Below are 27,401 nucleotides of genomic sequence, written 5' to 3'. Positions count from 1 at the left end.
TTTCTCACACACACACGTATAGACAGTTTCTCACACTCATGCACACATAAGACACACACACACACACACCTATAGACAGTTTCACACACTCACCCAGTCAATCACACATGCAAACACACCTATAGGCAGTTTCACACACACCTATGGACAGTTTCACACACTCACCCAGTCACTCACACACACATTAGCTTAGAGCCATTTACTGAATATTTTCATAAGCATCTCACTCTGCCGCTTGCTCCCCCCCCCCCCTCTCTCTCTCTCTCTTTCCAGCTGACCATCTGTCCCTTAGTCAGGCGCTTCAGATGCAGCTCAGGTGTCATTTTGGGGAGAGAGAGGGAGGAGGGAGGGAGTAGGAGAGGGGTAGTAACAAGTACACAGATAGGACCCCTGCAGTAGACCAGCAGCAGGATGGTTCTCCACAGAGTGATTCAGGCCTGTCGAGATGGGGACCTCCAAGCTCTTAGGGTCCTACACCTGTCCGGACACCTGAGCTGTGACATCACTGATCCTCAGGGGGCCACGCCCGTCCACCATGCTGCTCGCTGTGGCCATCTCCACTGCCTGCGCTTCCTGCTCATGGATGCCGGACTCGAGGGCCAGAGGCGTTCCATGAACGGGGCCACGGCTGCCCATGATGCTGCAGCGACTGGACACACAGCAGAGTTGCAGTGGCTTCTGGGACATGGAGTCTGCGGGATCGAGGTGAGGTCAGACATAAATGATAAGGAACAGTAGTAAGGGTCTGAATGAATGTGGAGCTTTCAAAAAGCCCATCCTGACAAAAAGAAACAGACTAAATAGAAGTTAAGGAACACTAGGTAAGATTTTATTATTATTATTTTGCTCCTAGGGCTCCCCCACACTCTCATTGTAATTCATTTTTACAGAAATCAAAAGTGCACTTTCTACAGTGAACCCCTTTTACAGCTCAGTGGAGCATCACAATTATTTAAGCAGTAATTTTAATTTTAAAATTTTACATAGTACCATGTGCCATTAACTGGAATGTAGGTGTAGGGTGGTCTCTAAATTCCACCAAAAGAATAGCTTCAGGTCTTAGGTAACACTTTTTAAAATACAGCCTGCTAATTACTTGGTATTACAGAGTACATACCTGATATGTAAGCCGTAAGATACAATAAGTACTAAGTAAAGGGTATGATACTAGAAATATGTGTTTATTACTGGGTATCTTACAATTAATTTCATCATTATTTTGCCATGTACATATAATGCCTCAATACATATCGGCTAAACAGTGTAAAATGTCTCCTAAGTATTTGAAGATGATAATTGTGGTACTTGAATCCAATGTCCTGAACCCAATGAGTACAAAGCAACAAGCTCTGCTAGTGTCTGTAATGAAAGTAGCTTACCATGTCCTTCTCTGTATGTGCACTTTAAATAATTTTAAAGAATATATTCCTTATTTATATAAAACAAATGACAGTAATAGTCACTTGCTTAAACTGTCATACTTTTAATTATATTTTGTGATCTAAAATTATGCTTAGAAGTACAATGGATTCGGTCTGATTAAACTAAGCTGAAATTAGTGAATGTTTCTTTCTGCTCTGAATCATTTCCTGAATAATCCCAACTAAATCGAATCACTGTGTGGTAAGAGATTTACGGTTCTTCCTTTCAGGTAAACTTGTTAGTATAAACACATCTATTTTCTTCTAGATTTCTGGATATTATAATCAAGATAACTGAATTCTGTAAAAATGTTCTGTAAAACCTTAAATGACATAAAGTTGTCTGTTTTTCGCAACTATCAAAGTTAATTGTGGTACTGTGTACAATCCCATTCATTCATTCATTGTCTGTAACCACTTATCTGGTTCAGGGTCGCGGTGGGTCCAGAGCCTACACGGAATCACTGGGCGCAAGGCAGGAACACACCCTGGAGGGGGTGCCATTCCTTCGCAGGGCGACACAAGCTCACACATTCACACCTATGGACAATTTTGAGTCACCAATCCACCTACTAACGTGTGTTTTTGGGCCGAGGGAGGAAACCCACGCAGAGACAGGGAGAACACACTAAATCACAGACAGTTACCCAGAGCAGGACTTGAACTCACAACCCCAGGATCCTGGAGCTGTGTGACTTCATAATCCCACAACTCTGTATAACATCCTACCAGTCTTCAGTATAATGTAAATGTCAGAGATCCTTAAAAGACAGAAAGAAATTATGACCCTTAACCATCATGCAACACCTGGTGGACTACCACCGTTAGATATACAGTATTTAAAGGATAAATACTAACTAAATAATAAGAATAAAAACAATTAGTAGAGGTTAACAATGAGCAATGTCGAGGTACAGATATCAGTAAATCACAAATATCACTCATCATTGCACCTTGGATTTCAAAGTTGTCCCAAGTAGTAAAGGTCATATCAGGTCTCGTCAAATCCAGTGACACTTCTGTACATTATAGAGTAACAGTTAATATACGTTTCTGTGGAAATATGTCCAAACCCCATTTCCAGAAAAGATTTTCTGGGACATTTTTGTAAAATCCCATAAAATCTGTGTTAATACTCTTTAGGTTTTTGTAACTGACAAAAGCACAAAGAAAAGGTTTTCAATGATCTCTCTGAACATCCAGGTTATATTTCATAATTTGTAAATAAAAGCAAATGTATTAGATAAGTAAGTTTTAAAGTGCTTTTGTGAAAGATATAATTGTAATTCAATTTTCAGCCATTCTCTTACTCTTTTTTTCATTTTTTATAGTGACTGTTGTGTTTTATTAAAAATATTTTATTTCAAAACAAAAACAGAAACCGAGTGAAGATTTTATTGGGCGCTGCATTCGTCATGAGCTCCATCAGGAAAAAGCACTGCAGAAGCATGTGATGGATTTGTTCTGTTCTTGGGGATAACATTGTATCCAAAAAAATGTGTGAGTTTGGGTTTAGATGATTTAAAATTGGCATTAGAGATTTTTTTTTTATTATTAAAATGACAATGGTCATTTTTAATATTATGCAACAGTTACCATAAAATGACAAAACAACGGGAGAATGTTTGAATTTTAAATTACAGTTGTACATTACACAAAAACATTACAGTTGCACAGAGCAGAGCAGGTAAGATTTAGTGGTGAATCATTCTGGAGTTTTTAAACCCCTCAGTGTCATTGCTGGACTGATGATAGACTACCGACCAAAAACATCCAGCCGACAGCGACAGGACACTCTGATGAAGGACTAGAGGACGACTAAAACACACTGTGCAGCGACAGATGAGCTTCTGTCCCTGGGTTCTGAAGCTGATCTGTGTGTTTTCTGTGTGTTTGTGTGTTATAGGATCAGGATGGAGAAGGAGCGACTGCTCTGCACCTGGCGGCAAGGTTCGGTCACGCTGACACAGTGCGGTGGCTACTGTCTGCAGGGGGCAGCACTGAGGCACAAACAGAGTGTGGAGCAATTCCTGTCCACTACGCTGCGGCCAGTGGGCATCTCACCTGTCTCAAACTGCTCCTGTCTCACTCTCCAAGGTGGAACCACACACACACACACAAACACACAAATATACTTTGTGGTCAAAAGTTTGTGGACACCTCTTTGCCCAAAATTTCTTCCAAACTGAAGTGCTTTAATCAGGAGTATGTTCCTCTCTTCACTGTAATAGGCTGTGAAGGCTTTACACTAGAAGTTTGAACATAGCAGCCAAGATTTGACTGAATTTGATTGAAATGTAAATTAGTGAGGTCATGTGCTGATGTTGTTGGATTAATTCTGGATCACAAACACCACTCCAGCTCATCTCGAAGGTGCTGAATTCAGCTCTGTCGCTCCAGAGAACACAGTTCCACTGCTCCACAGCCCAGCACTGGGTGGAATTATACCCATCTAGCCGACACTTGGCATTGGGTATGGGGACCTTTGGTTGTGTGTACTGCTAAAGACCTATTTTAGAGTTAAATGTAATAGCACTAAGCTTTCTGTCACAGCTTAGAACGTCAATTAAAAGAAAAACACACGTACATGGCTGATGTATCATAACAAGAGGCTTTGCAGACTTGCCATTCACTCCCCTCTTTCTCAGGTTTCATAGCAACCGTGTGTGTGTGTGTGTGTGTGTGTGTGTGTGAGTCACATTGAAGGTGCTGTGGAGTGGGTGTTAGTGATGCCAAGCTGGTGGGGGGTCAGACATATGTTAAACGGATCTTCTTGGCTCAGCACTCAATAAAACATGAGTAGCTTCTTACCTGCCACATGTCAGCACCTGCACTGTTACAACGCTCTGCCCCCTACACACACACACACACACACACACAGAGAGACACTCGGTCGTCTCCATACATGACACCTGCCATACATCACATCCCAATGTGGCTGATCTGGAGTCCACAAACTCAGACACTGAAACAAGACTACCACTAAGTCATTTTTCTGTGCACTGCCTAAGTCAGAAAATATGGGATAAAACGAGCTGTTCTGATTCTGCTCCGCTTCTGACATCAAGTGCAGAGACTTTAAAATTCCCCTCATCTGAGTTTGTGCTGGACCCACGTTTATGTGAGAGTGCAAAGATGAGGTTAAACACGGCAAAACATACACAATCAACGTGGAGAAATAAGAGCACTGAGCAATAACGGAGAAAATAACAACAGAGAAGAAGGAGAACCGAGCAAAAACGGGTAAAAACCCGAACTTCTGCTCCTTGCTCCTCACTGCTGTGCGCTCTGGTCAGGGTAAAAAGCAAGCGGCTCATCAGGGTGTTCTGAACAGGGCAGTTTAGACAGTGTTCCCTTGTGGAGAAGCGGGAGAATATGTCCCCTGTAAAGTGGGTGCTAATAATTTAAAGGTTCAACAGCTGATTCTGTACAAACCACGTATGCGAAGAATCTGTATCTATGTCTTTGTCTGACCTGCTACAGGTGTGTGAACAGTCCAATGTCCACTGGGGCTACTCCACTGTACTTGGCCTGTCAGGAGGGTCATCTGCATGTGGTGGAGCACCTGGTGAAAGACTGTGGAGCAGATGTTCACCTGACAGCCAGAGATGGCATGAGCCCCCTTCACGCAGCAGCTCACATGGGCCACTACGGCCTGGTGGTCTGGCTGGTAAGTCCCTCACACTGTTTTTAATTTGAGAAAATGCTTGCTGTTCTTCAGTCTTTAAACATTTCCCGATGAATGGAACAACTGGAATGATCCAAAAATACTTTTATAATAAATATGTATTATGTGTACAAATAAACCCTAAAGCGCTTTTGTGTAATAGTTATAATTCATCAATGTTGTGTTTAAAAAAAAAAAACCCAAACAACCTAAAAAGGTGGGCAGCATTGTGTGGCAGCAGGTAGTGTTGCTATCATAGAGCTCCATGGACCTGGAGGTTGTGGGTTCAAGTCCTGCTCCAGGTGACTGTCTGTGAGAAGTTTTGTGTGTTTTCCCTGTGTCTGCATGGATTTCCTCCAGGTGCTCCAGTTTCCCCCCACAGTCCAAAAACAGGTGGTAGGTGGATTGATGATTCAAAATGTCCCTAGGTGTGAGCGTGAGCGTGTAACCCTGTGAAGGTCTGGTGCCCCCTCCAGGGTGTGTCCCTGCCGTGATTCCGGGTAGGCTCCGGACACACCGCTACCCTGAACTGGTAACCTAAGCGGTTACAGACAATGAATGAATTAATGAATGAATGATCTAAAAATTAGGTAGTTCACAATCTCTAACATGAAAATCCTCAGCTGCTCCCTGGGGACTGGGATGGCTCATTTATGTTTATGTTTATTGTGTGTGTAGGAGGAGTCCAGGAAAGTAACAGAAGGGGTGAAAATTCACCAAATATATATATATATATATATATAAATTAAAACAAGCAAGAAACAAAAAAAAACAAAAAACACTTACAAGTTGGAGCTCTGCTAATGTGTTTGCAGATGTAGCGGTTTGGTGTGGCGATATTTCATTTTCATTTTTTTTGGGTCAGCTATGATAGAAAATTCGTAACATAGTAATTTCTGGGCGAATCTTAAAGATGATTCTGATGTAAACAGCATTTGAATTCATAGCACTCTAGGAAAAAACCTTTTGCCTCAAACACACTGCTCCTTTGGATCCTCTGAGTCCAGATTTTTTCATCCTGTGCCTTTCAGGCATCGTTTACTGATGTTGATGTGTCGTGTCAGGACCAGAACGGAGCCACAGCTCTGCACTTCGCTGCCAGCGAGGGTCACCATCGTATCCTGGAGCGTCTGCTGCTGATGGGGGCCAGAGTGCAGCGGGATCATTGGGGAGGGACCCCTCTCCACGACGCAGCTGAGAACGGAGAAGTGGAGGTGTGCTGTTTCAGTAAGGCTGTGATAACTCAGAATATTAGTATCGATGAGTAGACCATGTGGTTAACTGAATATTGTGGGTAACTTGTCTTGCCTCAGTGCTGCCAAGTCCTGTTGGCCCATAATGTCAGTCCTCTGGAGAAGGATGTGGATGGATTCAGTGCAGTGGACCTGGCGGAATATAACGGACACACAGACTGCGCTACACTCCTCCGCTCTGCTCAGGTGTGTGTGGGAGACCAGGTGCCCTTTACTCCTTACAGTGATAGATCAGGGATGTACCCTATCACCACTCCTTACCTCAAGTGTAGCCACACTGCCATGCTGAGATGATGCAGTCTGTAGAAAAATAATTAAGCCCTATGGGGCACTGATACTTCATGTTAAATCTATCTGTACACACACACACACACACACACACACACACAGACCATATTATCTTTAAATTGTGTGAATATTACATAGACTTACCATTATTTTTATCCATTAGTACTACTAGCTTAACACTACTCCTAAACTTACACCAAACTTACAATATGTCATCACTTTAAAATGTGATGATTCACTGCTGTTGGTCCCCACAAGTCCCCCACAATGTGAGTATGTCAACGGCTTTTGGTCCCCATAGTCCCAGACAATGAGCATATATTGGTCCCCTGGCATAAAAATGCTGGCACTCCACTGACTGTAGACCACTGCTGGTCCACCATCGGACCACTCAGATTACTGCCCTGTACAGAATATAACTCATTTATAATCTCCTCAAACAGATTTTACATTCACAGACTTTTATTCTGGAAAACAAACTAATACAAATATTACCTACAACTATGAGAGGCAAGGCAAGGCAAGTTTATTTATAGAGCACCGTTCACACAGAAGCAATTCAAATGTAAAAGTGCTTTACAGAAAAAAAAAAAAAAACAGTTAAACAGTTCAATTAAAAGCCAGAATAAAATCATAAGTCAAATAAAACAATTACATAAAAACAATTAAACATTAAAACAATTTAAAATGATACAATAAAAGAAAAGAAAAAAATGCCATTGCAGAAATAAAAGTGCAGAGTATTTTAAACTGAGCTGTAGCTGCTCAAACAGTAATGTTTTAAGTCTTGATTTAAAAGTGTCTAAAGTCGTGGCTCTTCTACTTTTCTCAGTCAGCTGTTTCCATTTATGAGCGGCAAACATTGCCTCTCCATGTTTAGTTTTGACCTGAGGCAGGACTAACTGACTAGTTCCTACAGATCTGAGAACTCTGCTCGGCTCATATCTCTGTAGCAGATCTGATAAATACACTGGTCCTACCCCATTTAGACATTTATAGACCAGTAATAACACCTTAAAGTCTATTCTGTAACAGACTGGTGTCCAGTGTAAGGATTTGAGGATGGGGGGGGGGGGGGGGGGGGGGTAATCAATCCTGCTAGAAATAAAGGCATGGATAAGTTTCTCCAGGTCTGGTTTAGTAAGAAAATCTCTAATCTTACTGATCTTCTTAAGATGGTAAAATGCTGATCTAGTAACCGCTTTAACATGAGACTAAAACTGAGATCTGAGTCCATTAATACACCAAGGTTGCGAGTTTGAGGGCTCTCGAGTCCAGATATGTAGTCAATTTTTTGTCTTTTACTGCTGTTCCCAAATAGTATTATCTCAGTTTTATTTTTATTCAGCTGAGAGATATAATAATGAGTATAAGCCTGATATAAAATGATTATGCTAAAAATGTTGACACTGCGCTCGATTAAAATGATTTACTAATCTATAAAGAATAACAAAAGAACCTAATGAAGGGAAAAAAAATGTAAATTGGACTGTGAATGGAAAAGTGCTAAAATGTGGCATTTTGTCTAAAATTCTGTTTAATCACCAGTGGTCCGCCCCGAAAACACTGTGCAAAACACTAGTGGACCTCCAACTTTGTCCTCAGTGGGACAACAGCAGTCAGCCGTCTCCTTGCTCTCAGGGGTGTTCTATATTACTGGTGCACACACACTTGGGTATTTGGTGCCTGGCTCAAAGACAAATCAGCTCAGAATGTTGAGGGAGGTGGAAATGCTTTTCATTCTGAGCTTCTGATTCAGGTCTTTTTAGACCACAGCTCCCCCAGCTCCGAGGTCTGTAATAAAAATGCAAGGGGAGGGTCTCTAGCGCTGCTGCCTATATTCATTCATTCATTCATTCATTCATTCGTTCGTTCGTTTATTCGTTCATTCATTGTCTGTAACCGCCAATCTGCTGCCTACACGTACCACAAATTTCACTCATTACATTTTGCAAGTATTTGAATAGAGTGGCTGTGTACTGCCACCTGCTGGTGTCTTTGTGTCATGACTTCATGCCTAGGAGAATATATACGTTATGTAGGCCATACATAAAAACAGCAACTATATTCCAAACGCCAGAATTAGTTGTTTGTTTTTATTTATTTTAACTTTTATATCAAATCAAATCAAAGTTTATATGTCACATACATAGTCTCACAGACAGTACAGCTAGCAGGGAAATGCTTTGATAAAAAACAAATCAATGACAGTCTATAAGATAAAAAGAATATATAGATAAAAAGATATATAGATGTAATAAAAAACAGAACACATATAAAATAAGCATTTAAAACATGGTAAAAAATATACAGAGACAGCAATATAATTTATGGAAATATGTGCAAAATAAGGGCTTAAAATAGAGACCTATAAAACCAGATCTAACAGAGCTTTTTAAAATAAATAAATTACTTAACATGAAACAATATATTTTTTAAGAATTAAAAAAGTAAACATAGAATAAATTAAATATTTACTGAGACAATAATTATAATATTGTTCCAGAAAATATGCAAAGAATAATATATCAGTCTGTTGTGCATTGCAGCAGTGAATAGTTCTGTGCAAACACCTCTGATGAACAAACTACTCAAAAACATAGAGGTATTTATGTTTTATTGACATAAATAAAACATAGAAAAGACTGATTAAGACTCAATCACTGAAGACTGTGGCAGTAATGATGTAAAGTGTACCTAATGGGTGAGGTCAGAACAATTCGCAGAACAAACTAGAAATAAGACAACATTTCAATTCTCGTGTAATCAGAAACACAACCACAAAAACTACCCTTTCTCCCTGTTTAAAAGTAGTATTTTTAACCTTAACAATAATCTAAACAAAAACATTGTGATGCTCCACTGAGCTGTAATAGAGCCACTGTTGATGCTACTCTGGGCTCAGCACTCTAGATCCTGCACTATGTATCTTTTAGAGGAGGGTAGGTATCCATCCCAATCAATCTCACTCCTTCCCCTTCCCTCTTGGTTTCAGGACACTGCAAATGTACAGTAAACGTGAAGTACACTCTGCAAATGTAGGAAGAACCCAGGAGTAAATATACCAAATCTTACCTAGTGTTCCTTTAAATAAAATCGCCTGGTGCACCTTTAAAGGGTTGAACATAGCAATGGCCAGATACAGTGGGTTATGTAATGGTCCAGTCCCTGGGTCAGTGCTGGACATCTATACCTCCCTGTGAAACCCAAGAGCAGCAAAAGAAGCAGCACAGTGTGGATGAAGTGGAAAATGTGCTGCCATCGTCCTCTCTCAATTCTGATCACAGCCGGATACACTTTGGTTATGTGTTATATATTGATTTACGTTGTGTGTTGGAACACTGTTGTGACGATTTGATGGCATTCAGCCACTAGCTCTAGTTCCCAAACTCAAATCAAATTAAAGTTTATTTGTCACATACACAGTCATACATGGTACAACTAGCTGCAAAATGCTTTGATGATGACTCCTTCCTTCTGTAAAATATTGAGAATTAAATATATATATAGATGTACAAAAAAAGAAACAACAAAAGCATTAAAAGTATATATAAAGGTATATACAGAGGCTATAATATAACAATGCTATGGAAAATATGCAAACAGTAGGGTATCAGACTCTTGTGCAATGCAGTGGTGAGTAGTTTCGTGTAAATTGCAAAATGTGCAAAAAGCAGTGCTAAACAAAAGTAGGTATTTATAGTTTATTGATAACTGATGTATAAACACCACTCCAGCTCGTCCCACTCACTCCTGAGAACACAGCTCCACTGCTCCACAGTCCAGTGCTGTGAGCTTTATTATAATCTCCAGCCTACAGGTGGCACTAAGCATGGTGACTGTATCTTCTGCGGCTCCAGTCTATTGGTCAGTGCTTTTCTCTGGAGATTAAGGTCTGTGATTGAATGTAAGTTGAATTCCGCTTGAGCAGGGGGAGCTGTATAAAGGAATGGACGGTGCTGGTGTTGGGGCTGTACGAGTAATGCAGTCTGAAAGTGGTAATGGAGGGGTAAATGTGCAGTGGGGTGGGGGTGGGAGGGCTATCTGTTGTCAACCCTCCCTTCCTCAGTTCAAAAGCTAAAGAGTAGAAGAGTCACCTGAGCTACATCAGCTCAGCTTTCAGAGCATCTCTCTCTCTCTCTCTCTCTCTCTCTCTCTCTCTCTCCAGGTTCTGTGCTGATTTGGCCCTTGTTTACACTGGAAAAAGCATCGGATTCACTTTCTTTTGTCAAACACAGACAATAGTTAATCTATTGCTCTGCATAATTTGTTACCCTCTTTCCCCCTGCTCTTTAATGCTCAGTACCCCCACAGAGCAGGTATGATTTGGGTGATGGATCATTCTCAGTGCTGCAGTGACACTGACGTGGAGGTGCTGTGTTTAGTGTGTGTGATAGTTGTAGGATGTAAACTAGACTCTTCTTCCGGGTGACTTAACCCTTCACTGGAACAGGATTCAAGTTATTTTTCCAGCGCTGGTCACTTACCTGTGTAACAGATGTCCACTGACCCCTCAGTGCTCCTTGGTTAAAGTATAGAGGGTGTTAAGTGATGTTTAAATTTGCAGAATAGAAAGTCAGTGGGAAGTGTTGCAGTCTTGTGGAGATATTCTTGGGAGACTTGTGCTGTGTGGGTGAGGATTGTTCTGCCGAAAAATGCCAATTAGAAGCCCAGGCAACACATGTGGTCCCAGGACACCATGCACATATCACCGAGCTGTTAGTGCCCCTTGTATCACTACTAGGGGTGCCCAACTGTCGAATGAAATGGCGCCCAAGATCATCACACCAACATAGGGCAGGACAAGTAGCAGGCCATGTTTCTATTTCAGGACATCACTGCTCAAAACTTCGACACAGCTAGGTCAGAACGGTCTAGATGGCTGCAATTCTTCGAAACCACCGTCATGCTTCTATTAGTTCAATGATGCACCCCCTCTCAAAGTCTGTCAACTGGGCAAAATGTCTTCAAATGCAGATGTCTAGCCATCAAAGATCTCTCTCACGACCCCAAAGTAGCCCCTGAGAGTTTTTACACAGCAATGGGGAAAGTACTTTTTTTCTGCGCTTCTGTGCCAAGACCCAGTGTCTAATCAGACCACACATGTAATTTTTACATATCTATTTGAGACAAAAGAGTTTTTGACCTTTCTATCTGGCTGCATTATTATTATTATTATTATTATTATTATTATTATTATTATTATTTCTTTTTACAATGAGTGTATTATGGTCAGATGACTGGGCATTGGATAAAATTAATCCTAATGAGCCTAACTGTCAGGTTCAGTCACATTGAGTTACCGTTGGTTACGTAATCTATGACTTTCTGACCCCCACCTCAGTGCGTGTACCTGTACCTGTGGGTTGCTGTTGTGTACATACTGAGGGCGTGTGTGTGTGTGTATATGTACAGTAGAGAACATCCACCTGGCCATCAGGCCCCTTCTGATTTTCACTCACAAACTGGACACTCAACCCCACCACTTAATTATTCACTAACACCTGGGCTAAAGACCTCCCGTCTCAGAGCGCTGTTCATATGGAGGAGATGCTCAGGTGGCCATAGATTAATGATCCGCTGAGTGTAACTCCGATCCTCTCCTGCTTCACTTCTTCAGGATCTCGATCCAGACTCAAACTACTGGACACAGTGAGTTATTTCTAATTGCTGCTTCTAAAAGCAGCCTTGATGTAATCGTTTATTTTCTAAAAATATGAGAAGAAGGTTTTGATGGAATCAGGTTTAAATAATCTGAATAAATGTAGTCATCTTTTCCATAAAAGAGAACTGTACGTGACCACTCTGTTAAATGGAAATAGTTTTTGCATTTGTATTATAGTGTTTTATACATATGGTTATGGTTTCTCCATTCAAGTCTAGGTTGATTCACTCTTAAAGGAGATCTATTATGTAAAAGTCTCTTGTTCAGTGCATGTAAATTAATGTGGGAATCTGGAACCTACCAACCCACACAGTGTGAAACAAGATCACCCATTCGTTTTTCTGTAGGCTGTCTAAGTCTGAAAACTGGATTTCTGAAAATTGGAGCCTGTCCAATCACAGCGCTGGACCCGCGTTGTGAGAGCACAAAGATGAGGTTAAACGCAGCAAAACAGATACAATGAACACGGAGAAATAAGAGCACTGAGTACAAACGGAGAAAATGAGAACGGAGAAAAAAGAGAACTGAGCAAAAATGAATAAAAACCAGAGCTTCTGCTGCTCGCTCCTCACTGCTGTGCGCTCTGGGTCGGGGTAAACAGCAAGTGGCTCATTATCATTTAAAGGAAGAGGCGCTGAAAGAGGGCGTTCTGAACAGGGCTGTTTAGACAGGGGGAGAACGCTGCTGCGGGGCTTGTGGGGTTTTGACCAAAGCAGGTCACAGATGTTTCATTAAGAACCAGAACTGTGTTTTACTGTGGATACAAGTAACTTAAGGAGAGTGTCTACAATTGTAGGGAACTGCAGTTTTCCCTGGTTTGTTTACATTCAGAAACTCTGCATGTTTTAAAGTGGAACGTTGTGTTTGAGGAGAAAAAAGACTTGTTTCTACCTGGCTGAAACTGAATTTGGCTATAAGTTTTAATTCACTGTTTGAATTACCACTGAAACTAATTTGTAACTTGAGTTATTTAGTTTTGTTTCACGTTCAGTCTGTTTTTACTTTCATGCACTTAGTGCTCTCCTGAATATGGAATGGTTTCCTGCCTAAATAATCTGAAACAGTAAAAATAAGTCAGTATTACCCACCTATGGAGCAGGAATAAAGCAACACTTTCATCTCTTTTTATGATTTTCAACATTTGGACGTCTCACTCTTTGCTGTTTTTTGCTGTAAGCGGAGAGAGAAGAAGCCTGGAATGTCTGAGTGACTTTATTTTACTCATAAACACAGTAGGAAGGTTTCCAGCAAAAAAACTGACTGGAGGGCAGCAAATGGTGAGGAAACATCTTCTGAATTTTATAAAAAGTGTTTTTTTATTATAATTGTGAAAGTCATCTTCAAGTAAACAGTGTGTGGTTGTGTGGAACTAAAGCTGAGGTAGAACCGTGAAGGCCCTGAATCTGTGCAGCAGCAGTTAGCTGTAACCCGATTCATCTCTTCCAGTGACAGGGCTCTATAGGCTGCCTTTGTCTGGGAGCTAAGTGGGGGGTGTACTATACTAAACACTTGACTCTCACATTTCACTTTTCTCACAGCTGTATCTTCTCCCTGGAGGCTTGGTATTTAACTGATTACTGTTACTTCACTGAGTCAGGTGGAGAGGGTCTGGCTCCTAGCCCCCAGCTCTGATACTACAGGCACACTATGTGTGTTTAAATGTGAGGTATATGACCATATCAGAATTTGATTCTCTTTATAGACAGGTACACGTGCCTGCAGAAGGATTGATCCACACTGAAACTGGTACCCTCAGAATACAGAAATCAATATCAACAGATACATGATTAAAACATAAAATCACATGTATACATTTGGCTGGTGTTTCAAACCCAGGATTTAGGGTGTATTTATTAAATAATCTGTAACCGATTTGGTTGTGATGGTATTGCTGTATCCTTGCAGTGGCAACTCTGATGTCTGCTAAGGTGTTGCTATGGTATCATAGATGATTGCTAAAGTGTTGCTATACTATTGCTATGGCATCCCATGTGCTTGCTAAGGTTTTGCTAGGATGTTGTTAATGTAATTCAGGTGGTTGGCAGCCCAGGTGGATCTTCAGGTGTTGCTAAGGTTTTGCTATGTCATTCTAGGTGTTTGCTTCCAGATGGTATCTCAGTCAGCTGCTATGTTGTTGCCAGGTGGTTGATATGGCATTCCAAGTGGTTGCTATGTTGTTGCTAGGCAGTTGCATTGGTATTCCAGGTAGTTGCTTCCAGAGGGCATCCCAGATGGCCGCAAAGTGTTGCTCAACCTTTGCTATGGTATCTTAGGTTCATTATGGTATACCATATGGTTGCTAGGCAGTTGGTATGTTACCTCAGGTTTTTGTTAATGTATTGCTGTAGCATACCATGTGGTTGCTAAGGAGTTGCTAGGGGGTTGCTATGATATCTCAGGTTTATTATGGAATGTCATGTGGTTGCTAAGGAGTTGCTAGGCAGTTGCTAATAAATTTCCATTGGTTGTGTCCAGATTATATTTTTATATTTCTTATATTTATTATTATATTTCTGTTGGTCCATTCTTAATTAAAACAGAGTAAACAGGGTCACAGTGGTCTGTATTTTTCCTGGCATAGTCCTTTATCCTGGTTAATGATTATTTGCTATGAAAAGCTGTTAATGTCTTCGCTATCTGTCTGCACTCTCGTGTTTCTCAGCTTGAGGAGTCAGCAGACAGCCGCCTTCCGCCCGAAGTTATTGTCATCGAGGAGGAGAGAACCCCGTTCCTAGACGTTAAGAGGTGGACCAGTGTCCAAAGCCCCAGTGCTGGAATGGAGAGCAGTAAGGTATTAAACACAAAGTTCAAACTTAACTCATATTAAGGACACATTTCCAAAGGGGGTGGGTCTTCTATGTGTGTTTTTGTTTGTTCGTGCTCTAACCCTCCTGAGTCAGTTCATTGGTTCATTACTAAACCCTTCAAAACCATGGCTGCAGTACACTGAATGTCCAGGAGTGGGAGTGGAGGGCCACCACACTCTTAAAATTAAAGGTGCTACAAGGGTTTTTTATTTATTTATTTATTTATTTATTTTTGACTGATGCCATAGAAGAACCACTATTGGTTCCATAAAGAACCATTTTTGCTGATATGTTTAAAAGTGTAAAGAACCATTAAAAGAGAGAGTGATGAGTTTTTAAAACTTTAAAATGTTCTTCCCACTCACACATCTCTTAAACAAACACGATTCTTTATGGAACCAAAAGTGGTTCTTCTATGGCATCCGTCAAAAATAAATAAATAAATAAATAAATAAAAAACCCTTGTAGCACCTTTAATTTTAAGAGTGTGGTGGCCCTCCACTCCCACTCCTGGACCTGGGCATCACTCAATGAACCTTTTTTTTAAAGAGTGCAGCTGTGATAACCTTTAACCTGCGATGCTTTTTAAAGACAATGGACCCTCTCTGGAAATTTAAATCAGCAGTTTTGTGAATAAATCCACTGATTTATTCTTCATGTGAAAGAATGAAGCAGCAATTATACTGACACCTATTGGATGTATTTGGATGGATTCTGTGCCAAACTTATTTTAAACATGACCACCCTTTTGTGGGGTACCCATTCTATAAGGGATAAAGTTTTTCATACCTAATATTTTGTGAACTGAACTTTATAGAAACATAAAAATAATAAATAATCACTTTTATTATTATTGCTTGTTAATTTATGAGGGCAAAAGTGACTAATCACTCCTTTAAAGTGCTGTTTTTTTTTTATCCTTTTGTGTTGTGGTGTGTTGCAAGCAGCCAGTGAAGGAGGTCCCTCCTCAGCCTCGTGTCTCATCGTCATGTCCTGACTCCTCCGCAGCGCTCACTACTTCTCCACACTCAAACAGAGCTGGAGTCTGCTCCATTCAGCAAGTTCAAGTGGCCTCCACAGGTGACCATCAGCAGCATCTGATCGGTTCATGTTCACAGGAATGAACAATTACTTCAAAGTCTGTGAATTTATTTATTAGCCCTATCCTTATACTCAAACCTGGGGAATTATCAACGGTGTCAACAGGGCAGTTTAACCCTTTCCACACCTTTCCACACAGTTTAACCCTTTCCCTTTATTTTAGGTTACCATCTTGTCCCAAGTTTTAGGAGTTAATAAATACTTAATTATGTTAAATCATGTGTGCTGTTGATTTAACAAATCCATATGATCAAGGAGAACAACTGGAAACACACTTTGTTCTTCACTCACTCACTACACAACTACTACTTTTTAGAAATAAATCCTTTTATATTTACTGTATTTATGCTTAAGTATTTTTTTTCGAATCATAGATATAATTTTATATAAGCACCATACTTATTGGGAAGATACATTATTTTAAATAATAATAATAATAATAATAATAGTAGGTGCCTAAGACTTTTGCATGTGCTACACACTTCCGAGTTGTCAGAGAAGGACGGTTGAAGCAGGGCCCTTTTGTTTACATGAATCCAAAGATCATGGAGATTGTGTTATAGAGTGTGAACTGAGCTCAGCTTCCCTGTCTGTTTTCTTGCAGTTGTGTCTTCATTCAGCACACTAAAGCATCTGGAGGAGAAGGAGACACTGATGTCCCAGATGAGGTCCATGAGGTCCTGGAGACATGCGGGAATGACTGCCGTCTTTACTGGACACACAGTAAATATATTTGTGCTCTCTAGCTTGTCATGTTTGTTGGACCTAAAGTGAAGAAAAGATTAAAATGCTGTGAATGGGGAAAAGGGAGTCGGGCAGGGTTATTGTGTTGTTCCTCGTTACAAATTAAATGAACTGACTAAACCAGCACATTTCTACAGCCATGCATGTGTTTACAAGAGCACAAATAGTTAATATTAGCCCATTAGCTTACTTTTCAGTCTTCACTCACTCCGATGTGGTGCCCAATCTCACCTCCGTGTCCTGATTTTAATTTCCCATCTCCCCTTGTTTTGAGGGTCCTTGTGGAGTGAAATGAGGACACACACAGTTTTGCTTTTTGCAGAAAGAAGAGAATGAGCTGGTTATGATCCCGATGGAGGAGGGGAATCTGGCCGACATTGACTCTCTGGTTCCTACTCATGATGAGAACGGGAAGCCTATAGCGGAGTGGAAGAGGCAAGTGATGGTGCGTAAGCTTCAGGCACGGCTACAGGACAATGACGAGCAGAGACAAAAGGTAAACATCCTCATCTCCAAACATCTGCAGAGTAGGACCTTCCTCTCAGTTTACCTTCACTCGTTTCTCCACAAATGCTACAATCCTTAAGGAACAAGCCCATTTTTATTGGCTTAGAGTAAAATAGGAACACACCCCAACCTCCCTATTTTCATTTGCTCACAGTAAGACAGAAAGACCCCCTCTATTTTATTGGCTCATAGTAAGACAGAAAGACCCCCTCTATTTTATTGGCTCATAGTAAGACAGAACCACCCCTTCATTTTTATTGGCTCATAATAAAACAGAACCGCTCTTTTCTTTTATAATGGCTCACAGTAAGCCCAGCACCATAGAGAGTTGTGCCAAAGGAAATCCAAAATGCTTGGTGGTCACATGATTCATGCAGGCTTCAAATAGTTCCAGGAAGCTCTAGGCAGCCAATTTAAATGCATAGAGTCAGGGAGAGAAATTGTGCAGTTTTGGTCAGTAGTCTTCGATAAATGCATTGACTTAATAAAATATGTCTACAGCACCTCGACCTGTGTATGCGGTTACATATATGTTTAAAATAAAAATGATTAGTGTGAAAATTTGGTGTTACTTGCCTTGTAGGTATATTTTAGACTATATTATCTCAGCTACAAGCATATTCCTCTTGTTGATTGTGTTAAAAACAAAATTACATTATAATTACTGCTTGTACGGTCATCAGTATGAAATATACCCTATGGTTTCTATGCATGGTTTCTCTATGGACCTAACCTTAAAGACTAATGTAAAAACTATGATATCAGATTTGAAAGAAGGTGGAGCCTTTGTGTAGAAACCTGCTATTAAAATATTACATCCAGCCAGGACATTAAACCACGTTTGCAGACTAATCACTAAAACAATTCTGTTCTTTACTATTGTGTAATTTTAGCTTAGATTCTATTGCAAAATAAATCCTCATTTCACCTTCTCCACACTCTCTACAGTCGTTAAAAACATAAACTCTACAGTCACTTGTCCTGGTATATTTAATAAATACTTCCCCACATAAACCTCAGGCATGCTTTAACACACTTGTTAATTGGATATAGATGTGCTGATAATATATAATAATCTCATTCTTTAAACTTTAAACATGCATTACACTCGTGTCTGTTCTGCTGTAACTCTATGGTGCTGCTGCCTGCAACTAATATCCATGAATATTGATAGGCTCCATGATCCAATCTTTGCTGTAAAAGTCTGGTCCATTGGAGTCATTCTGAGTAAAACAGGAAGCTCCCCTTTATTTTACTGGCTTTTTTTAAATTATACTCATACACAAGATAAGATGTAAAATATCCTATGCTAATCCATTAGAGCTTCAAACAGTGCCCACGCCACTCACTTCCTACCGTCAGCCACACAATTACAATGTTTCAATCCTACAGCTAGACCCTAAGGTTGCTGTGGGTATTTATGATCTGATCAGCAACCAGCTACCCTTAACAACTATGGTTACTCACTTAGCCCATCACATGAGTACCCAAACCACCCACTGCAACACTCCTCACAGGGGTCATCAGGTAGGCACCTTCCCTCATCAGTGTTTCATTGAATTAAGCCCATGACACCTTCAGAAGGCTCAATAGTGAAGTCTGGCATCCCAGACCCACCCACTTCCAAGGCAGCTTTAGAGTCCTACCTTACCCTTAAGCATCAATAGCTGTAAATCCACACTTGCCTCCCTAGTGGCTAGGGCTTTACCTAGTCCCACTGGCACCATTAAAGCATGCTCAGTGCCACCAGTTCCATGTGATCTTTGTGTGCTACATCACCAACAGCCACAACAACATCTCTGCAGTGCTTTTTTCCAAGTAATATGTGCTCTCCTTATCCACAATTATTGACCAGATATTTCAGCAGTTTCTGATAACACCTACACAGTTGCCCTTAGTCAAGTCCGCCAAGTCTGCATACTTCAGCTTCTTCCTTTCGAATGCTTCACCTACTGCATTTTAACTCTATGAAATAAATTACCCATTTACTTTCAGAGTACAGTACCATATATGGCCTCAGTGTTCTTAACGCAATACACTCTGGGTTCTGCAGTGTTTTACCTACGCCCACCAGCAATTTCCAATCTTGTGCTGCACCCCATTTACCAATTTTTATAGCCTGTACACTTTATCGAATATGTTCCCCCTCACGCACAAACCTAATCACTTTATTACTACAACCAACCATTTACCTCTAAGTTTTTGCTGTCCAACAAACATGCTAAAACCCTTAGCACCGTATTATGTCTCCATGTTACCGACCCTGCCACAAACTAAACTAATAGAATATGCTTCAGCATTCCAACCCCTTTACATAAGCTACAACTATGGTCTCCACCTACCCACTTTCCAAGATTTTGTGGAGTTGGATGGAGATCATAAGTTGCTCCAAGCAAAAACTTAATACGACTTATGTCCATCACAGAAAATTCTTGCCAAGTGATCTTGCGCTTCTTTAGATTCTCTCAGTGAAGCCATTGGTCTTGTTTTGCCTGTGATGCTGCTGTTGCACACCATGCCTCCTCTTCCTGATCACAAATAAATCTAATCTTCATTTGCCTTCGCTCTGGCGATGTGGCCTTACTAAAATCTTTCCAAGAATCACCTGACCAAGGCCTGCTCTCTGCACTTGGCCAGTCACATCGCTTAGCTCTAATGAGCTTCTGGCTACCTGCACTGCCACTCGTGGGTTGCACTTCCTTCCTGCTTTTGTGACTAACTCTGTTTATTTAACCACTGCATCCTTCTATCCTGTCAAAACCATCTTGTAACCCTCCTATGCACATATCAATTCCTCAGCTAAACTTGTGAGTGGTAGCTTCCATACCATGCCACACTATGGCACCACTAGCCATTTCCTTATAGCCTTATTCATAACTCTTTCAATCCTTTCTATTTCTGTGATTGAAATGTGATAAACTGTCAACAGCCATCTAATACCAGGCAGTAAGCCAAACTGCAAACCCAACAATTTCAACTTCCTTGGCAGACATGAGCTATCAATGCTATTAATAGCCTTCATCAATTCAGCCTTCAGTCCCACAACTTGGTCTGTATCATATAGTGCTGCACTATACCATCTACCTAAAATCTTCACTGTAGTTAGACAAGAACACCCCCTCTCTTTATATTGGCTCTCAGTAAAATGAGAATGTCCCCTCTCTTTTCATTGTCTCACAGTATAGCAGTAACGCTCCCTCTTTTTAACTGATTCAGCCTAAGACAGAAAGGCACCCCTCTTTTTATTGGCTCACTCTTTTGGCCACATTGAGACAGAAATGTTTTTTTTACAGTAAGACAGGAACACCGCCTATCTTTTTATTGGCTCACAGTAAAAGAAAACTCCCCCTCTTCTTTATTGACTCACAGTAAGACAGAAAAAGATCAAATCAAATCAAATCAAATTTATTTATATAGCGCTTTTCACAACTGATGTTGTCACAAAGCAGCTTCACAGAATTCCAGTAAGACAAGATTTGACATGAAGACCCTTCCTTTTAACTCTGCCCACTCCATGAGCTACCATGGGGCAATTTAACCTCACTATTCCTACAACTCGAGCTACCACAGTGGGATCAGTCCTCTCCACCATCCAGTACATAATATTCTGACCCAAATCCCACTCACAGGTGTTAAATTAATGAGTCTGTTATCATGATCATTGTCTCTTATGTGTCCTCGATTCTTGGCAGGAAAACAGTGAGAAATGTATTGATGGCTGGAGATACTCCAAGGTCCATGATGCTATTTTGGGCCCCTTTGGTGAACTGCTAACAGAAGATGACTTGGTGTACCTGGAGGATCAGATTGAGACTGTATCGCTTCAGAAGAAGTGCCAGGCCTATGAGCTGGAGTTAGCTCGTCTAGTGGAGGAGCTACGAGCCATCCTCCCGGCTCCCATCGTCAACATCACTGTGAATACACAACAGCAGCCAGATGTGGTGGACTCTCTGGCTTTGCCTGTGTGGTGTAGCCGTATCTCAGGCATTGTGAAAAGCATGAGTTTGCTCCTGAACAACCTGACAGAGAAGAATGGAGAAATCGAGAACGGCATCTGTAAAATCCCAAACAAAGAGCTGGCTTCTGTATTCTCTATGCAGCCGGAAAGACAGAGTTCCATCAGGGGCAGGAGAGAGAAGGTGGAAATGGAGATTCAGATGTCAGGTGTTTCGGTTAGAAATCTAAGGTCCAACTTTGAGGGCCAGATAGGAAACATCTACCCTTTCTCTGGGATAATAAACAATACGTCAAAGCCTGGTGCAAGGCAGCAGGGCTGTTCTAAATGCCCAGTGAATGCTGTCCAGGACATCAGTGTCACCACCGAAAACAAGAACACAAATAGCAAGGAACCAGCTAAAGTTATTGAGACCACTAGCTTGCGCAAAGAGCGAATTGTTGTTTTGTTCTTGAGCCACTGGAAGAAGTCGGCATATGCCATTTCAATGAGGACCAAAATGAAGCAGGAATCAGCAACCTCGGCAGAGAATTACCTTATGAAGACAATCCCAGGCTCTCGGCCAAAGAACGGCTCATTATATCACCTCTATAGACAAAGGGTGGCCATAGACAAGATGATCCGTAACTGGAGAGCCATCACTTTGGGAGTTCCTTCGCGTCAAATCCGGAGTCTCCAGAGGAAACGAGTCACTTATTCCCCAGAGCACTTCTTACCAAGAGTGGATGGTGCCCCTGTGCCCTATGAAAGCCTGACGCTTGACCTCTTCATGCTGGGTTATTTCCATATCCTGGAGCAAGATCTTCCCCCAGAGGAGCGGAAGATGAGGCACCTGCTCTGCTTCGAGGTTTTCGACCACGTCGGAGCCTTCCCTTGGGAGACGGTGAGGGATTTCCATCGAGCTGTGCTGAGAGACATCGAGGGCAGAAAACGGGACTGGAAAGATGGGTTTGAAGACATCAAGGCCCAATTCTTTGGGACAAAGGGGAATGGCGCATCACAAAAGATTCCAAAGGACTCAGAGGTCGAGGCCATTGCGAATTCAGCCCAAAGTGACAGGGCCCACAGATCAGAAGGCAACATGGACTTCTCCTGTTGCAACAGTGATGAGATTTGTAAGTACATCGATCGTAGTTTTGCGTTCTGGAAAGAGAAGGAAGCCGAGTTGTTTGACCTTGAACATTAGAGTTTGTCTTGGTTTTTGTGTTCAGTTGTTGATGTTGTAGAGCTGTTGGTTTGTAGCTCGACCTTTTTCTTTTGTTAACATTGTGTCCATGTTTTCTGCTTTACTGTTTATATTGGATCATTTGAAAAATGTCCAATACACATTCTGAAAATCTGATGGTGAACAGACAATTAGAAATTGTCCAAATTATTTTAAATATTTGATTTTTTTACATTTACTTTTATTGAACGTTTAGACGTTTAACTGTATGTTGTTACCATTCTTTCAGTAGTCCACATTTTCATGCTATCAAACAGATGTAGAAACAAAGCTTGTCAAAGAGATAAATCTTGTTGTTGCTGTAGGAACAAAGTAGTGTATGTTCATTTATGTTGTTGTATTTTTAACTGTAATTTCAAACATATACTAGGATCACCATATTTATTTTAGTTATTAATAAAGGACACCGGAGACACATCTATTACTATGTGATCCTTACTAGGTTAGGATGCTGTGGCTGAGGGGCTTCGGGCAGACTTAAGTTCTCATTCTGTGATTTTTGTGTGTGTGTGTATGTGTATGTGTATGTGTGTGTGTGTGTGTGTGTGTGTGTGTGTGTGATTTATTATATCTCCATAGTAATGCACATTAATAGATTTACACATTTACCAAGACTAATAAATAGCTTAAATTATGCTACATTTAAACTTGTTTTAAAATAAAACAATTAAAAAGAGCAAAAAACTAAAGTTTACTTTTACCACCTTTTACGTAACATGCATTTTTATTTTACTTTCAATATAAAAATATTAATACATAAATAAAATGTAAAAATTGAGTTAATGTCATTGATTTGTGTTTGTTTACATTTGTGTTGAGGCGTTTTTAGGCCGTGGTCATTCGGCTGTCCTGGGAAGCATTTAAGCCAATGGCTGATGTAGCTGCAGGTAGTAGATCAATAGTAGCAGTGAGAAGGCGGGGCTTAAACAGACGTGTTTAAATCTGTATAAATCCGCACACAGAATGTTTGTTGATTGTAGAAGCAAATGTGAAATCAGGTATTGGTGAAGTGTTAGTAGGTGTAAGTGTGTTTGTGTGCTGCCCTGTGAAGGACTAGCGCCCCCTCCAGGGTGTGTTCCTGCCTTGCGCCCAGTGATTCAAGGTAGGCTCTGGACCCACCACAACCCTGAACTGGATAAGGGTTACAGATAATGAATGAATGAATGAATGAATGAATTTAAAAATTGTTCTTCTTCAGTCAAGTTGGAGATGTATAATCCTTTTTTTGGAGTGACAGTATGTTCTTGATGTAAAAGAAATTGCATGAATAAAGACTAATGATGCTGATTACAGCCAAAGGAGAAGCACACACAGCTGTGTCAACATTAGTCATTTTAATATGTTGGTTCTTTCTATAATAGAATAAACATTTATTTTGTTTGGAATATGATTGATTACATATGAAATATGTGGACATCTAGGAATTATCGGTTTTGTGATTGTGTGTGTGTGTGTTTCTCCGTGTGTTCGCCAGGATTTATTTAAAGGATCACTAAAGGATCACTTTTGAAACTGTAATTTTAAGGTAAGAATACTACCTAGACTTACTTTAAAAAGTCAGTTTGGAAAATGAGTGATACAATGGCACTAATGATGAGGTCTGCCATTTGATGATGTCCATTCTGAAGTCTGCTACAGGCACGTCACAAACAAACACTACTATTCAATCACAGTTATGTCACTCTACACAGTGTTTATGGTCTGCAGCTTACCTGGGGGGGGGGGGGCAACACACACTCACACATTCACTCACACCTACGGACACTTTTAAGTCGCCAATCCACCTACCAGCATGTGTTTTTGGACTGTGGGACAAAACCAGAGCACCCGGAGAAAACCCACGCGGACACGGAGAGAACACACAAACTCCTTACAGACAGTCACCCGGAGCAGGACTCAAACCCTCCAGGTCCCTGGAGCTGTGTGACTGCGACACTACCTGCTGCGCCACCGTGCCGCATGTTTTAAACACAATTATATATTTATGAGAAAAAAAATTATTTTGAAAGAAATAAAAACAGAACTAGAGGACAATTTAATATCAGTTTAGTGCTTTAATAGGCTACAGATAAAAAATGTTGCAGTGCTTGTAGTGTTAAAGCATAATTATGAAATCTCTGTAACGTTATGCAAGTGCTGGTGTCCCCTCTAGAGTGTGTTTCTGCCTTGTGCCCATTGATTCCGGGTAGGCTCTGGACCCACCGCGACCCTGAACTGGATAAGCGGTTACAGACTATGAATGAATGAAGGATGAAACTTTATGTTGATTATAAATTCCTGCTTCACGTACCACCAGTGGTGTGTGTACCACAGTCTGAGAACCACTGCCTTACATCATTAAACATTAAAATGACCTCCACTGAGCACACAGAGACAGTGTATAGTCCCACAATTACATACTGTAGTCCATCTGTTGCTCTGTATACTTCATTAGCTCTGTTTCACCCTAACAGTTCGAATCATTGATAGTAAGTGTACAGCACTGAGGTGATTTGATGAATTTAATATTTTTCTTATCGGGGCATATGCAGGGTATTTTTTTTATCAGGGTATATATATATGTGTGTGTGTGTGTGTGTGTGCGTGTGTGTTCTACAGTGTCTGCATGGGTTTCCTCCCACGGTCCAAAAAAACACATTGGTAGGTGGATTTGCAACTGTCTGTAGGTGTGAGTGAATGGGTGAGTGTGTCTCGCCCTGCGAAGGACTGGTACCCCCTCCATGGTTTGTTCCTGCCTTGCCTTCCTAGTTAATTCCTAGCTAATTATGAAATCTCTGTAACGTTATGCAAGTGCTGGTGTCCCCTCTAGAGTGTGTTTCTGCCTTGTGCCCAGTGATTCCGGGTAGGCTCTGGACACACCACTATCCTGAATTGGATAAGCACTTACAGACAATGAATGAATGATATATGTGTATAGCGTCTTTGCACAGCTTTTGTCATAAACAGCGCTTCATATTTGTAAGACCCTGGGGGAGTTAGTAATGGAGGCAGGTTGGTGAAATCTGGTTAAAGGCTGGAGGGGGAAACCTGAGGGTACATCAAGGTGTGGCTGCTTTATTTTTTTTTCCTCTCTCTCTCTCTCTCTCTCTCTCTCTCTCTCTCACACACACACACACACACACTGTAATATTGCATTTATGCGATCAGCCCAATCCTAATCTAAAAGGTCCATGTTTTACATCTTTCATGTTTTCTTTTTTTTGCCAACAGATCCAGTTCTAACATCTGTGTGGTTTTATACTAAATATATTTATTACTCATTTTGTTCCTTTAGTTCTGATGAAACAGGATATGCAGCGGTGTATAATTTAACACTTGGCCATATTAAGTGCTTTCATGTTTACTTCAAGATACACCACACATCCTTTATCTTAATCTTGAGCATTTCCTGAGGACCTACAGCATGCACAGGGTTTACAAGGCCCAGCGTGTGATTTTGTTGCAGAGAAATACAGATGTTCACGTGTTACAATCTGTGGTTGCACACTGCATTTGCTTGAAGCTTCCTGACTGATTTCTCACTTTACATCAGTGCATTATATAGCCTTATGCAAAGTTTTGAACACCTCTGGTCAAGCCCCTGGTGACATGTTGGTTAGGTTTAATATGTTTTGCACTGGTATGAGTGGATCAGACACAGCAGTGCTGTTGGAGTTTTTAAACCCCTCAGTGTCACTGCTGGACCAACAATAGTTCAACAGCATCCTGTGTCCACTGATGGAGGACTAGAGGACGACCAACACACACTGAGCAGCGACCGATGAGCTACCGTCTCTGACTTTACAGTTACAAGGTGGACCAACAAGGTAGGCGTGTCTAACAGAGACGACAGTGAGTGGACACAGGGTTTAAAAACTCCAGCAGCTACTGCTGTGTCTGATCCACTCCCACCAGCACGTCAGTGTCACTGCAGCGCACACACTAATCCACCACCAAAACCATACCTGCTCTGTGGGGGTCCTGACCAGTGAAGAACAGGGTGAACGGGGGTAGCAAATTATGCTGAGCAACATACTCTAGACTACACTCTATAGTTGTAGAACTATAGACTGCTCCTGTGTGGTCAGTGGACCTGAGAAAATGGACAGTCATTGTAAAAACAAGGAGGTGGTTATAATGTTGTGGCTGGTTGGTGTCTCCACGAAATGAATGCAACTCAACATAATGTTCCCAAAGTGCAAGGAAACACACAGAGGTGTGTGTGAAAACACCAGAGAGGCCATGTTTGAGAGTGTGTTCATTGATTCGACCTCCTCATTTTTTCAGGATCTCTGCAACACGCAACACGGCCTCAGTTCTGTTTCCGTAAACACTAAGAGCAGCTGCGCATGCGCCGTGCAGGACAGCAACCCCAACCCGTACCGGATCTTTTCAAGGAGTCAGATAATTTGACTCGGTTGATTAATCAGAGTTGACTCTATTGACTTGTTTTTCTGTGTTTTTCTGTGCCATGGGCATGTTGTCGATGATATTCCGTATCATATTTTAAATAAAAACTTATTCTAATTAAACTCATATAAATACATTCTATTACCTATTATTTATGAAAGAATCCAGCAGAATTTATATTGATAGATAAGTAGTTTCACTGGATACATTCCCAAGAGGCAAAAAACTTTCCCTACTGATGATTATGTCTCTCTGGGAAATTATTTATTGTCATTGTTAAACAATGAAACTCCTACATGAAAACAAGATATTTAAGGCATGGGAAAACATTAAATATTTTTTTCCACATATTACTGAGTTCTTCCTAAACAGCAGTATC

General features: G+C 40.9%; 1 protein-coding gene across 1 annotated transcript; it reads left to right on the top strand.

The window, feature by feature from the left end:
- The first annotated feature begins 411 nt into the window (after window positions 1-411).
- espnlb (espin like b) lies at window positions 412-23,197 on the top strand. Its single transcript, XM_066683591.1, has 10 exons — window positions 412-705; window positions 3,328-3,518; window positions 4,905-5,091; window positions 6,120-6,302; window positions 6,402-6,527; window positions 14,957-15,085; window positions 16,049-16,181; window positions 16,807-16,925; window positions 17,269-17,442; window positions 21,146-23,197. Exons 1-10 carry the CDS (start codon window positions 412-414, stop codon window positions 22,592-22,594), a joined length of 2,985 nt encoding a protein of 994 aa, XP_066539688.1. The 3' UTR covers window positions 22,595-23,197.
- Window positions 23,198-27,401: the final 4,204 nt, after the last annotated feature.

Source organism: Hoplias malabaricus, chromosome 1 (genome assembly GCF_029633855.1).
Source record: "Hoplias malabaricus isolate fHopMal1 chromosome 1, fHopMal1.hap1, whole genome shotgun sequence".
NCBI lineage: Eukaryota > Metazoa > Chordata > Actinopteri > Characiformes > Erythrinidae > Hoplias > Hoplias malabaricus.
This window is presented reverse-complemented; position numbering and strand designations above follow the sequence as displayed.